This window comes from Ischnura elegans, chromosome 8 (assembly GCF_921293095.1).
Source record: "Ischnura elegans chromosome 8, ioIscEleg1.1, whole genome shotgun sequence".
Classification (NCBI taxonomy): domain Eukaryota; kingdom Metazoa; phylum Arthropoda; class Insecta; order Odonata; family Coenagrionidae; genus Ischnura; species Ischnura elegans.
The window spans coordinates 94,321,679-94,336,811 of NC_060253.1; the positions used below are offsets into that span (position 1 = coordinate 94,321,679).

At 37.5% G+C, this 15,133-nt stretch overlaps 1 protein-coding gene across 4 annotated transcripts in view; it reads left to right on the forward strand.

Annotated features, from left to right (window-relative positions):
- LOC124163526 (sodium-coupled monocarboxylate transporter 1-like) overlaps window positions 1-15,133 on the forward strand; it is a 57,394-nt gene that overhangs the window by 29,571 nt on the left and 12,690 nt on the right. For all 4 annotated transcript variants that reach the window (XM_046540493.1, XM_046540492.1, XM_046540489.1 and 1 more), the window contains exons 3-8: window positions 3,805-3,964; window positions 7,096-7,161; window positions 7,453-7,504; window positions 7,994-8,061; window positions 8,385-8,539; window positions 13,421-13,561. In XM_046540493.1, coding sequence (XP_046396449.1) covers window positions 3,805-3,964; window positions 7,096-7,161; window positions 7,453-7,504; window positions 7,994-8,061; window positions 8,385-8,539; window positions 13,421-13,561 — 642 coding nt within the window. The remainder of the gene's footprint in view (window positions 1-3,804; window positions 3,965-7,095; window positions 7,162-7,452; window positions 7,505-7,993; window positions 8,062-8,384; window positions 8,540-13,420; window positions 13,562-15,133) is intronic.

The window sequence follows — 15,133 nt, forward strand, 5'->3', positions numbered from 1 at the left end:
TTAACTTTACATATACTTTAGAGATACTTTATACCTGTACGTTGTCTTGGTCGGTTGGTACATACTATGTATGTACCTAACGACTATAAAAACTCTTAAATTACTTTTGGGTACACATGACAAATTTCACTCCAAGATATCAAAATCATAATTTTACTGACTCAAAATTCTTCCAAGACTTGCCCTTCCTCTACCGAATATTATGGAACATTTTATAATAAAATATTCCCACTTGAGAGAAATAGGAGAATACTGCATCACAACATTATTTTAGAGTAATGATCGAGGAATGGATTCTATAGTTGCTTATCACTAAAATATTCAACTAACTTAAATATTTATTTTACTTGAACAGCGTAAGAGTTTAACAGCGTACTTCTATTTTACTATGTGATGTATTTGAGACAATGGTCGGTCCCCTCATTCGATCGGTCTTTTTTAACTTTTTTATCTTGTACAACATGTTTAACTTGTGTAACTTTTTTAACTTGTTTAAGATTAGTGGTCAACTTGAAATTTTTCGTTGATATGCAAATAAATAACTATTAAAATTTTTCTGTATCTCAAATTTGAGTTTTATCACGGTAACTTCTCAGATTAATTTTTTTTATTTGATATACAGGTAAATTTTGATATGGGTTTATTGACTACAATCAGAAATTTACAAGGTGTTCAAAATTTTTAAGTATAATTTGAGATACTAGTGCAAATCCGAAGGAAATAACGACTCAATAAAAGTGTTATTCCAAAAGAAAATGACTCTTAACAGATAATTTTCATTTTAACTCAAGGAACCATCCCAGATGTTATCTAGAATCAGTTAATAAATTACCCTGTGAACGGACCCTTGTATTGCGTGTTTCTATTTATGTATATTTCTTTCTATTCATCCTAAGGTCCAAGAACCCTCCTTTATAATTTAATAGATAGTTTAGAGATAGCCATCCAGAACATTTCCGTTCCATTAAATATTTTTAGGAATCATCACTGTGAGTCATACTGATACTTTATTCTGAAAATAGACTTTCACGAAAACGTTAAATGTTTTTATATCAGATGAAGAAAACGTGAAAATATGGGATGTATGTTCCCGTAATGAGAATTTAAAGTCGCAGAGCTCTAAGTTTTGCTTTCAAATCAACCATCGGGGTAAGTTTGTATTGATCAAAAAGTGCCTTTCTAAATTGATTAAATACTCATCCCAATCCCATGGCGATTAGAACTCAATGAAATTGTTACTCCTTAAGACGCCTACCATACCGAAGGTCGCGGATTCAAGTCCCGACTGGGTAGGTTGCCCCTATCAACGCCACCTATCTACAGGACATGGATGTGTGTGATCGACTATTGTTGATTTCTGCTGAAATTCTCGATGTAAAGGCCTCATTGGGCTTTTTTTCAGGTGCAATTAAAATAAATAAATAAAAAGACAAATGCCTCTTTACGCCTAAATGTCATTTCAACTCAAAGAGTATACACAGGAAATCTCGGAAAAAGGAACGTAAAATTCGAACGACTCGCTGTCTTCTCTTCCTAAGTGATTTACATTCATCAGTTTACGATCGTATTCCGTACAAGTCACTGATTTTGCTGGCGTGTTTAAGCACCCATCAAGGGACTTTGACGGACGTGGCATGATAAAGCCATTGACTTAATTGAAATTCCACGTTGGCGATGTAAACTATTAGCCGTTTTATGATGAGAACGAAACGTGATAGACTGACTGGCATTCCGAAGAATGTCTCTCTCTCACCTCCCATTTTTTGGTGCTATAAATAATAATGCAAGACTTGAAATTAAGTCAGAACATAACTTGAATCCATGGCAATTCATTCACCCACAGATAGAATCGTAGATATAAAACATTCCGCCGTGGGTACACGACCAGAATGATAGCTACATCGAGTACTAATAAAAAATAACGGATAAAACTTTCTTTGAGAGAATCATTTTTCACTTCGGCATACGTGCTTCACGTACCATTCTCTCAAAATCTATCTTTTAACTTTTAACAAAAGGTGCCTGACACCAAGTACGTAGCAAAATGCCCACTTCTTCCACGCAATCTTACTTCCACTGTACTTACGAAAGGGTCTGTACTCCCCAATTACGCAACCCATATGATCACACTGATTCACCAAGCTCCAAATTACTCATGCCTACCCACTTTTATGATTAATACATTTTTATGTCTTAGGACTATATGACTAAGGCATTGTTATGCTTATCACCATCACCCCTCGTTTATTCGCTAACTTCTAGCACGAGTCTTTAAGCATAAATCTTGGCGGGTACCGTCTTTACCCATTAGATAAGGTCCATGTCAATGAGTATCTTCACTTACGGAGTGCCTGCTCTCTAAAGTCAATATTTTTCCTACCGTCCATAGGCGTACCCTGCGGGGGGGGGGGGCAGCAGGGGGCAGCCTCCCACCCAGAAGCGAAAATTGAGTAGTAAATGAAAGTTTTGAACACATTTTTTTTAAGAAAAATAATATTAGTATAAGATATGGAATTAAAATTAGAATTTTTATTTTTATACTATGATATAATATTCCGTGGTTTTTTAATGTTAAATTCCATGATATATAATTATTAAAATAACATCAATAGTTTTTTAAAGCAAACACTTTTAAAAACTACTAAAGCGAAGTCATAATTTTTTAAAATCTTGATTTCATCAATCTTTTCTGTGCTAAAATGTTACAACTTGAACGACCACGGCTTGCCTCCCCCCGCCTAGTTTAGATACAAGTTTTGCCCTTGCTACTGTCCCCAGTTTCGAGCCCGTTACCTCTGGACGTATGACTAAGATCTTGAAAACAGTTCGAGCATCTCAAGGTTTGACCATAAAATAAATTATGATTAAATTAAAGTGGAATTTTTTACTACCCCATCATTCTTTGAATGGATTATTTACACATATTGGATTCTTTATACATATTGGTGATCATTTATAATCGCATTGAATAGAAACATAATCACAGATACACTAATATTGTATGTTCGATAATTCTTTTCGTTAGACGGCACACTATGTCATTCACCTATGATAGTGAAGGCATATAATTTTGATAGATGTATTAAGATTTTATGCTCCACAATTTTTATGTTGGACTGTAAACTATGTCATTCTCCTGTGATATTAAAGATAGTTAATTTTGATCGATACACTAATATTCTATGTTCCAAGATTTGAGGTGACACTACTTGGCACTTTTCCACACATAACTTTACTTCATCTGAGTCAACATGTTTCACTGCACTGCAGCATTATCAAGAAGTTCCACCCCCACCTTCTCATTTTTTTGCGAGTGTGCAAATTTGTACGAGGCTATTTATTCTGGCATGGTTGTCTTGATGATGCTGAAGTGCAGTGAAACATGTTGACTCAGGTGAAATAAAGTTTAATGTGGAAAAGTGCAAAGTTGTATCACTTCATATCTTATAATGAATCTCCACAAAGTATCTACTTATTGTATGTTCCACCATTATTTTAATTAGACAGTACACTATGTCATTCCTTTGAAAATGGCATTGTGTACAGTGACAAAACCTGGTTCAGATTAATAAAAAAATTATGGTATATACAATAATAGTGAATGTGTAATTAGGTGTTATGTTACACAGTTCCACCAAATATCGCCATCAACCCTTAAGTTGGTCATAGAATAGATGCCAAAGGAATGGCGACAAAAAAAACCTCAGAGAAATTATCATTATGTCGCCATATTGCTACAACACCGCGTCTCTTTAATCTCTGATAAATGTAATACCGTGTTCCATAAATTACACGCGTTCGCAGTTATGTTTCAGGGATCACATTGCTGGGAGTGCCGGGGGAGACATACAGGTACGGCACTCAGTTCTCCACTATCACGTTTGGGAGCGTCCTGGGAGGCATCTGTGGAGGCGTGTGCTTCCTGCCTGTGTTCTACCGGCTACAGCTTAACACCTCATACGAGGTAAGTGAACAAAATGAATTACTTGAATGATTTAAGTACACTGGGACTAACCAAGGTGATAACTTTCACGGGAGTCACCCGCAATGAACAAATTGTGCGCAAAAAAAGTGATGCCTCGGTAGCTTAACTGGCTAAAGCACTCGACCGGAAATCGGGAGATCCGGGTTCGAATCCCGGTCAAGGAGAATGATTTTTTCTCTGTGAAAATTTCGCACGAATTATTTGAAGCCCTAAAAAGTGAAAACTTACGTTATTCGTTTTCTCGGGCGTGACATCATGGATTCCACCCCATGTAGCAGAAAATGTTGCATGTATATCCAAAAAGGGTAAAAAATATCTCAAAGTCGTTCCATCCAAAATATAAAATTCAATGGATATTCACCTGTAACATCCATACAAAGTTATCCAGGTAATATTCATATAAAATTATCGAATAATTCTACGTATGAATTTGTAAATGTATTGAAATTATTAAAAATTAATTTATAGTAATGATTCTTTTTACTGTATTAAATTATGTTGTAAAAGTGTTAACTGTTGGGGCCTACGAGACGAGGCATTTATTCTACGGATATTCATGAGACCTGGCCATAAAGCTGTGTGAATGTTAGCAATGGACATTCTATGGATATCTAAGGAACCTCGTATATTGTCTGGATAACCATATAAGATTATACTGATATGCTGGATATCTTATGGATATCTAATCAGTTATTTTGAAATATTAAATGGATATCATCTGCTGCTTGGTGCTTAAACTATTAAATGCCACATAGACTTATTAATGGACGACCTAGGTTTCGACATGGAACGTCATCATCTGGTACGTTTGATTAGAATACAGAGAATATGTTGTTACAAAAAAATTGAATTCTCAAAAAAAATCGAGGATTATTTTTTGAGAAATAATCATCACTGGTCAACAATCCTAAGATTGTTTAGACGCACCTTTCCACTCAAATCTCCTATCAGCTAATCTTTTCACTAGGGATGTGCGAGTACTCAAAAATTCGAGTCGAGTCGAGTAGTGGGTAATCGATCCGAGTGCTTCGAGTAATATTACGAATGTCAAGTCGAGTCGAGTAGTTTCTGTTACAGAGCTGTCGATGCCCGTTAGTTCGTATATCTGTTGACAGCGCTATCATGAAACTCAAGTAATAATGTCGTTTTTAAAGTCGATAAGTCGTTCCCATGCCTTGTATCGTAATCATCGTGGGCGCCGAATACCTTTTCGTCAGCCGTAGCGACCGACCGTCTTCCGACCCGGCGGCGCATTAATATCAAATATTACATGATTTATTTACATGTATAATCTTTATTGCAATTTCAAAAATGCCTTTACTGAAGGCTCTTATGTGCATTTTGGATGCATACATTAATTGCATTGACGGCATATTACTAGGGATAAACTCATTTCAATGGTACTTATGGAACTGTTTAAGACACATTAATTTTCATTCATCTCCTAATTGTGGCACAGTTACCATCAAAATTCCCCATTATCTATTCAATTTTAGATCAAGATAATCATTCCGGGAATAAAATTCACTACAGGATTGGAAAAATGAGAATTTGTTTGAGAATGCATTGTTGTATTGCGTAGTTCAGGATTTGGCAGACTCGACTCGATACTCGCGAGTAGTTTTCAACTCTACTCGATACTTTGACTCGTGATCAAAAAGTACTACTCGCACATCCCTACTTTTCACAACTTCGTATTTCTTCTCTTTCACATCTTTCTTTGCTAATTCCAGATATTTTATTCGAGGTCTTCCTTTTCCGTTCTTGCCGTCCACTTGTCCCTCGACGATTGTCTTCGTCAGACCATGTCTCAAGATGTGACCTACATTGTTGTTTCGTCTTCTTATTAAGGTTTTCATGAGGCTTCTCTTCCCTCATAATATTCTTAGGACTTCCGCATCACTAACTCGATCGATCCATTTGATCATTATCATTCTTTTGCAGCACCACATTTCGAAGGTCTCTATTCTTGCTTTTCAGAAATATTTTCTGTTTGCCGCCAATATTTTCTTCTATTTATATCGAGTGGAAGAAGTCTAAGGTGGTACAGGGTTGGGATTTTCGTGTTTGTTAGACTCTTTTTATACTAATTTCGTAAATATTTTATACACAAGTGTGGAAAAAACGTAAATTTCCGAAGCCGCTTTTAGATAAACTCCGCAATTATTTATGGAGAGGGGAATAGAAGCATCAAGGTCCGGCAATAATAACATAATGCTGGCTTAACGTTAATTAGTCATGACCTTAAGATTAACTTCTTTTCTACATCTACATGATACCCTGCGAGCCACCTCTAGGGTGTTTGGCAGGGGGTGATCAATCACCAGCATGCAGCATGCAATTGGACTCCCACATGCACACCACACGGTCCAAAAAACGTCAGTTATACTAACAAATTATACACCCATATGCTGTTAGAAATGATAATAAAACTAAGAAACATGCATTAAGTTTTACATAGGTTAGTAGGCTACACTACAAGTCATGCAATCTATGTATGAGTTCTATCGCTGCCGTTATAATCTCTTATTGATCGTGGAAAAAAAGACATTCTGAATCTGTCTGTTCTGCAATCTATTTCTCTTATTTTATTTATACGATCTGATCTTCCGTAGTATGTTGGCGTCCGTAAGATATGGTTAACTTCGTTAGAAAAGACACTGCTCCTGAATTTATCTAAAAGGTTTTGTCTATTTTTCAATCTAAGGTCCGACAGAGATTTCTATCCGAGTATCTTTTTCTATCTACGATGTCAGTTACACTACCAAGACTATCGTAACGACCTTCCACGTACCTGGCAGCTCTTCTTTGCATGCGTTCTAACTCTGATATTAAGCCTTTTTCATGAGGGTCTCAAACACTGGAAGCCTATTCTAACGAGGGAAAAGTAGCTAATTTCTCTCACTTTGTCGGCGCACTTTCCTAATATTCTTTTAACAAAACCCATTTTACGACCCTTTTGCATTAAATGCTTTAAACCACTTTTGCATTAAATCACTTATTAAAATCAAAAATTGCTAATCAATGCCATTATATGTTAAAGTGATTTACTTTTAACCACAGCTTATTTTTCACTCTGAATTGATTTTTTTCTCATCTATTTATTTCAGTACCTAAGCATTCGCTTTGATCGGAAGGTGCTATTGCTGGGCTCATTTCTCTTCATCCTTACTTACGTAAGTCTAGACCTAGAGTAAGGAATACTTTTATATCTCTGTAATTATCCATTTTAAATAAAGAACAAAATATGACCAGCTAAATTAATAGTTAACTATTACAATTCCATATTTAAAATTATCACAATAAAGTGAAACTTTAATCCATCTATTCCCAAGAATGATAGAGCTGAATAGCAATTTTTATATTTTAAAGTCTCATTCCTATTATTAATTATATTTTTAAGAGTTATAGCACGATAAATTTTAATAAATATTTTATAAAATAATTTTTCTCATTTCACCCCTTAGTTGCTGTACATTCCCGTCGTAATATATGTACCAGCATTAGCGCTAAATCAAGGTAAGAACTGCCACTAATTAATACCACTATATTACTGAAACTAACACGGAACTCATTTTCATGTAAATATAATACAATCGGTACAATGTCGTGGTAAAGTAAACCCTTTAAGTTTCAGCAATCATATTTAGAGTTTTAAAAATCAATTATTTCCCTATGCTTTTCAATTACATCGTAAAAAATGCGATATATTTCTTCGCAATCTCTCTCTGAAAATTTTTCTTCCATCGTTGCTGGACTCCCAACAATATTTTCGTAATTACTAACACGGATGATTACATTATTTTACTGAATGGGGAGACATTCTGATATTTCAGGCCATGCATTCTAGGGACCACATTAAAAACTACTATATCCGTGCATGACGGTTAAAGGAATTTTATTTCAAGTAATAATACGGAGTCATTTTATCTTATTATTTTTTTAAGCAATTTAGCATGATTTCAGCATATCATGCATAATTAATTATTTTTTTCCGTTTCCATTTAGCTTCCGGAATCAACATACACTTGATAACACCAATAGTTTGCCTGGTCTGCATTTTCTACACGAGTTTGGTAAGTTCATAGTGATTTTTCAGTAAGATATTTTTTTAAGATATTTAGTCTGTCAAATTTAATATGATTTTTCCAGAAATTATGAAATGAAAACAATTAAAAAGTGAAATGAATTCAAATAAAATATTCCTAATTAATTTTATTATTAGTTACAATATTATATACCTTATATTTACTCTCGATATTGAGTCATTCGATCCAAAATATCAATAAGTTTCAAATCTTATCCATAGCGATTAAATTTTAGTCATCCCATAGCTCATATAAAAATAAAAAATACTCTTCAACACATATATATTTGGACACTCTCTCTTTGACTGCAGGGTGGAATCAAGGCAGTTGTATGGACGGATGCTTTGCAAATCGTCATAATGTTTGGCGCCATGTTCGCTATCATCGTCACGGGAAACAACAACGTCGGGGGTTTCCAGACTGTTTGGCAGAGGAACAAGGACGCCGACAGACTCGAATTTTTCAAGTCAGTATGATCGCTTTCCCATCCTTAGGGCTACTACCCTTCATATCCGTTTCGGTGATAAAAACTTGCTCGTTGCAATGACCACGATACCTTTATTATCGGACTGACATGAGTGTAAGGTCGTGTGGACTGAAGTCTCTCTACTCTCTCAAAAAAATTCGAAATCTGTCAAAACTTATGCGGATTGTTTCTATCGTCCTCCTGCCAGTGGTCTTTCCGTCTTAGAAAAAAGCCTTGACTCTGTGGTGAGTGTCATTACTCTTGGTCCCATTATCCTTTTTGGTGACTTTAATCTCTCAATCCATCGGGAGTCTCCAACGAGTGGGTCTCCGTCTGACGCCCATTATGAGTGCCTTCTCCAAAATTTCATCAACGCCCTTCATCTTTCCCAGTTCTGCAATGAATGGACACGAAACGCGGCAACGTTGGACTTCCTTCTTTCCACCACTCCCCCTGAGGCAATAACCCCCAGCAGAAACGGTGTGACGGTCCTCTTGCATGCTGCATGTTGGTGATTTGTCGCCCCCTGCCAAACACCCAAGAGGTGGCTCGCACGGTATTATGTAGATGTAGAAACATTTTCGACTCAGACCATGAGCCCCTTGACATCAATTACAACTTTTCCAGCTCCAAGAAACACTACGGGGTACCACCCCGCCCTCTGAAACCCTTCCTTGCATGGTCGAAGGTTTGCTGGGAGGTCCCTCGACCTCATATCCATGTCAGTGCTCTCAGTGAACTTACTGTACGCCGTCATTGAAAGTGCCGTTAAGGATTTTGTCCCTATTGTGAAACCTAAATCTAAGAATTCCCCTTCTGGTTTAAAACTGACACCCTGCATGCTCTCAGAAACAAATATCAAGCGTTGTACCTCTACAAGACGACTCCGAACGTACATACTCGTCGCTCTTACACAGAGCTTCGTCGATATTCTAAAGCTCTCATCCGTCGTGACCACAAGGAATATGCACATAGTGTGTGCTCATCTATTACCACCACCCCTAAAAAATTATGGTCAATCGTGAATCGCCGCCGTAATCATTCTCGAAATCCGGACAATGTTTGTAATGAAAACAGTAACGTCGAGGGCCCCAATAGACCAAAGGTATTTGCTAAATTCTTTTCAGATCGTCTAATGCCTGCATCCAATGCCCCTTCTTTCCCTGACCACTCCCTCACAGCTTGCTGTACGCACTGTCTCTCCCGCATTGAGACCGATCCAAAGGAAGTCTTTCACTTTCTCTCAAAAATACCCCCCCCCCCCCCCATCGTTCACCAACCCCTGATGGCCTCAGTATTAGCTTTATACGTAACTGCGCCTCCTCCCTCGCGATTCCTATGAGTCTTCTGTTGAATCGCTGCTTCACGCTCGGTGTCTTTCCGCATCAGTGGAATATTGCGAATATTATACCAATCCATAAAACTGGTCCTAAATGTGAAGTTGCTAATTACCGCCCGATTTTCTTACTTCCTATCCTATCCTCTGTCGCTGAGAGGATTATACTCAACAGATTACATTGCTTTACATTCCCTAACCTATCGAATAATCAGCATGGTGTCCTTCCTAATCGTTCCTGTCTCACTAACCTATCAGTCTTCCGTCACCATGATGTCAACTCAATAGCAAAAAATTCTCAACTCGACGCCTTATTCCTTGATTTCTCTAGAGCCTTCGATTCACTCGACCCCCTTCTTTCACAACCTTAGTCAACGATTCAAAGTGCATGGCATCTTTCTCAGTCTCATCAAATCATTTCTTACAAATAGATTTCAAAGAGTTATACTCTCTGGCGCCTCCTCTTACTGGTCCCCAGTAACATCAGGTGTTCATCAAGGTAGTGTCCTGGGGCCATATTTATTTAGCCTATTCATCGATGACCTAGCCACACGTTTGCCTCCATTCCAGTTACATACTCTTTTTTACGTGGACGACTGAAAACTATTTAAGCAAATTCTAACTACCTCGGAGTTCAAAATCCTTCAAAATTCTTTTAACTTGACTGCAAAATGGTGTAACATTTGGAACCTACACTTAAATTTCAGTAAATGCAACTCCCTTTCTATTTCTCTTTAAAAAATCCCCTATTACTTTCCGATATTCAGTTAACTCCGAGCGTCTTCATCATGTTTCGGGTGTGAAGGATTTAGGCTTTGTAATTGACACTAAACTTAACTTCTCGGAACACATTCAGTTAATCAAGAGCAAAGCTATGTCACTTTTAGGTCTCCTCTACCATTACAGAGAAATAACCGATCCCACAGTTCTCAAATCATACTTATCAGCATTTATCCTTCCTATCACCAGCTATTGCTCTCCCATACGGTCCATCGCAGCTCCCTCTAAACTCACATCTCTTGACAGTATAACAAGCTTCTTCGCCAGAATTGTAAGACACAGAGTTCCCCACTCACGTGACATGTCCACCAGCTCACTCCTATCTTCTCTATCAATAACTGATCTCTGCCATCAAAGGATTAAAACAGATTTAAAACTTATTTATAATATTCTAAATTCACATATTGACTGCCCTGATTTGCCTTCTTCCATGAATTTTAGAGTGCCTTGCCGATCCACTCGTACACATTCCTTACTCCATACGCCTATCCCTCGTTAAGCGCTCACTCCAACACCGCCTTTGCTCCTTGCTCAATTCGTTACCAGACAATATTGATCCATTTTTTTTGCCCTTAAACTCATTTGTTAAACTCGCCATGTCCTATTCCCCGGCTAATAAATAAACCTCCCTCTCCACGTGTCTTCTATTTCTGTTCTTTACTATTTTATGCTTGTACTCTTTGTTCTTATTTTCTTTGTGTTAAAATTTTCATATTTGTTACTTCGCCACTATAAATTGGCAGAAATGCCGTATGTGAGCAACTCCTTAAATAAATAATTTTTTTAAATGCCAACTTTTATCACTCCCATTTGGGCAACCCAAGCCAGATAGGTCGAGGGGCAAGAAATTTATCTTTCTGGATTCGATCCATAGAAAATTTATTTTAACTGAATATTTTAATACGCAGGGTGTTTCAAAAAGAATATACGTATTCCGAATGCATATATTTACTAAACATCAAGGCATACGAACATGAAACTTTACACACATACGTCTCAAGTTTAGATTACAGATGTTCAATATGTCCTCCGTCAGTGAATATAGCAATATTACATCGATACTCAAATTAGTCCGATACTCCGGCAATCATGTCCTTTGTCGCTGATTTTATAGCAGTACGGATCCGGTCATAGGCGGATTATGGGGGGAGAGACGGGAGCAAGTGCTCTGCAAACGCTTAAAAATTAGGCAAAATTTTTAATACAGCTACCATTACGTTTGTTTTGTGTATAGCGGAGCCTCAATCATATGATTCCATTTTTAATCTCATATCAAAATAAATAGAATATTTCACGTAGTTAAAGGGTGGTTACCTTTTTTTTATTGCCTAAATCGCAAGATTATTACTCCTGGAGTACGCATTTCACGCTTTTAGATTTTTTTAAATGGCAATATCTATTTTTTGCGATTAAATGAAACGTGAAAATTTTCAAACGCGCGAAAAATGTGTCGGCTACGAATGGATGCTGGGAAAAACCCGTGTGACGTCATTCTAGTTCCGGCTGCCGCTGTTTGAGGCCACCTTGGTGCGAGGCTATGAACGCCGCTACGATGCAGTTTGCTACCAGGTAGCAGAGCACCCTGCTAGCAGGTAGCGCTTGGCTTAAATAAAGATTATTAATACCCTATCAAACGAGGGTAACTTTCCGACCATAGGCAATTTAAATAGGTGATTATTAAGAGATGTTCCCTGAGCTCTGTGCCACATGCATGCATTGGTAATCTCAGACGATGTAAAACTCCTGATTACTCGTATAGCATCAAGGTCCCTGTGACGTCACGCGTAGTGGCATCGCATGGCCGTCGATCTGGCCTTTTTCAAATGAGGTTAAAATTGACCATTAAAATTCGTCTAATCTAGAATTTCAAAAACCAAACATATAATATGTAAATCATGAATACTATAATGCTGGGTAACGAATCGCAATTAATGCCTTTCGTTTTCTTTGATGAAATAAAACTACCCTATTGTTCTGTGTTGTTTTTAATCTCAAATATGAAAAGTCCGTTTGCCTGTCACGCCTTTGTGTCCCTCCCTCCCCCAGAAAAAATCCTGGATCCGGCCTTGGATCCAGTTCTTCGCCTCTTCCAGGTTTTTCTTTGAGAGTGGTGATACATAAACGTGGTCTTTAACTAAATCCCACAAGAAGAAGCCGCATGGTGTCAAAACCGGAGACCATGGGACATGCTAAGTCGCCAGCTCCTTGACGACGAATCCAACGCCTCGATAGAGATTCATTCACGCAGTAGCGGATACAGAAAAACTCAAGGAGGGGGCATAAAAGATATCTTGATCTGCCTTTACTTTTGTCATACTAAAAGTATAATCAAGATACAAGCAAAGATTAAGAAAGTTTTATTTAAATTGATGATACACCTATACGAGACAATACCGTACTAAGAGATTAAGAAGTTATATTTGTGGTTATGCAATGTTCGGCAAGGTGGGCGGCTTCACAAGGGAGGGCGCGCCCCCCTTATGTATCCACCACTTTATTCACACATTTGACGACTACAGTGAGGGGGTTCTCTCCGTCTTATTGAAAAATGAATTTGTCTTTGTGCAGCCCTGGAAACAACCGAGGCGCAATGATTGATAGTTTGGAGAAAATAATGCTTTGTATACGCATATTCCATTTGAGACACCCTGTGTTGCGCAAATAAGCCATGCTTATTTGATTGTTCACTCCACTTTTTATATAATTATGTAAAAAATCATATGCAATCCTCAAGTCAACAATAATTTTGTTTTCTCTATATGCAGTTTAACGTTGGACCTTACAACCCGGCACACCTTCTGGAACACAGCTTTTGGATGCATTTTCAATTGGATCTATCAGTGCTCCGTAAATCAGAGCATGGTGCAGAGATTCCTCGTCGTTCAAAACATCAGCCGAGCCCGAGTGTAAGCGTAAAAATACATTAAAACGCTAAGCTTCGAACCACTTTAGTATGTACATTACAACTAGTGATGGAAATACTTCGGCCAAAATCGAGTTTTAATCGAAATGCTCAGCTTATCAAAAATATCGAAATTTAAGCCAAATGATCGATTAATCGAAACATTCGACGGTTCATTTTTGAAAGAAAATATAGTTTGAGCAAAGAACAAAGACATGTTTTTTTATTCATCGGAAAAACGCAAAAACATTTGAGTGGTAGAAGAAAATCCCAAGAAATCTACATAGAATAACACGCTTTAATTATTATTATGAGTAAAAATTTACAAATGCACGCTCATTAAAGTTTGGGGATCACCTCTTGGAACCATTCAGCCTCACTAAAATTTTTAAGAATGATTACCTAATTGAAATGCTATCCTGGTGATCGAGGTCTTTCCAATTTTACCGGTGTTAGAGATAAGTCTTTCACGCGAGACAGATGACATAATCCATAACGGCAAAAACGCTCAGCAACCGCCCACAGAATCAAATCCGCTCATCTAGGAGCCCACGAATCCGCTCAGCTGGCAGTAGCCGGAACATGAACGCTCACCTCCGAAGCTTAGCGAATTCGAGTTGAGCGTTTGTGCTCCGGCCACTGTTTTCGTATTGTTGGGCTATTAGATGAGCAGATTTGATTCGGTGGGCGATAGTTGAGCGTTTGTGCAGTGGAGGTATCGTAATATCGCAAATAGTTGCTATGTATGTGATGATTTTGAAACCTTAATATGTAAGTACATACCTATGTATAAAAATGTCATTATTTGTGGGGATTTCAACATTGTCAATCAACAAAGCATTCGCTAGTTTGAGTCTCAATGGTATTGGCATTAGGTTACGGAAGCATTTTAACTGGTGCAAAGATTTAATTACCTTATTAGAGATGCATGCTATGTGTTCGTCCCAAGTTAGTGTTCTATTTAGAATAACGCCTAAATTTTTAACCTTTTCAGAATAATCTATTTCTACGTCATTAACTTGAATTTTAGGCAGTGAGCCGATGTTTATGGAAGACAAGACCTTGGCGCTGCCTATTATAATGCTCTTTGTTTTCTGTGAGTTTAGTTTCAGACAATTTTTAGACGCCCATTCACATATAATTGAGATATCTTCGTTAACTTGAGCAATGGCGCTAGAGATCGCATTGCGATCGCAGTCAATATAGATCTGCAAGTCATCAGCGTATAAATGGTACTTACAATGACGTATCTTATTTGGGAGGTCCTGAATGTAAATGACAAAGAGCAATGGCCCCAGTATTGACCCTTGGGGGACCCCATGTTCGACAGGGAGTAATTCAGAATGTACATTGTTTTTCCGATCATTCACCGCCTGGAAACGTTGACTCAAGTAAGAACGGAACCATTGTAAAACAGAAGTAGATATTTTCAAATTAGATAATCTTTTTAAAAGTATACTATGGTTAACACAATCAAAAGCTTTACTAAAGTCGAAGAGTACCAATATTGTTATTTTCTGCTTATCCATTGAAAGTCTAATGTCATCTGTTATTTTAATCAATGCTGTTTGAGTAC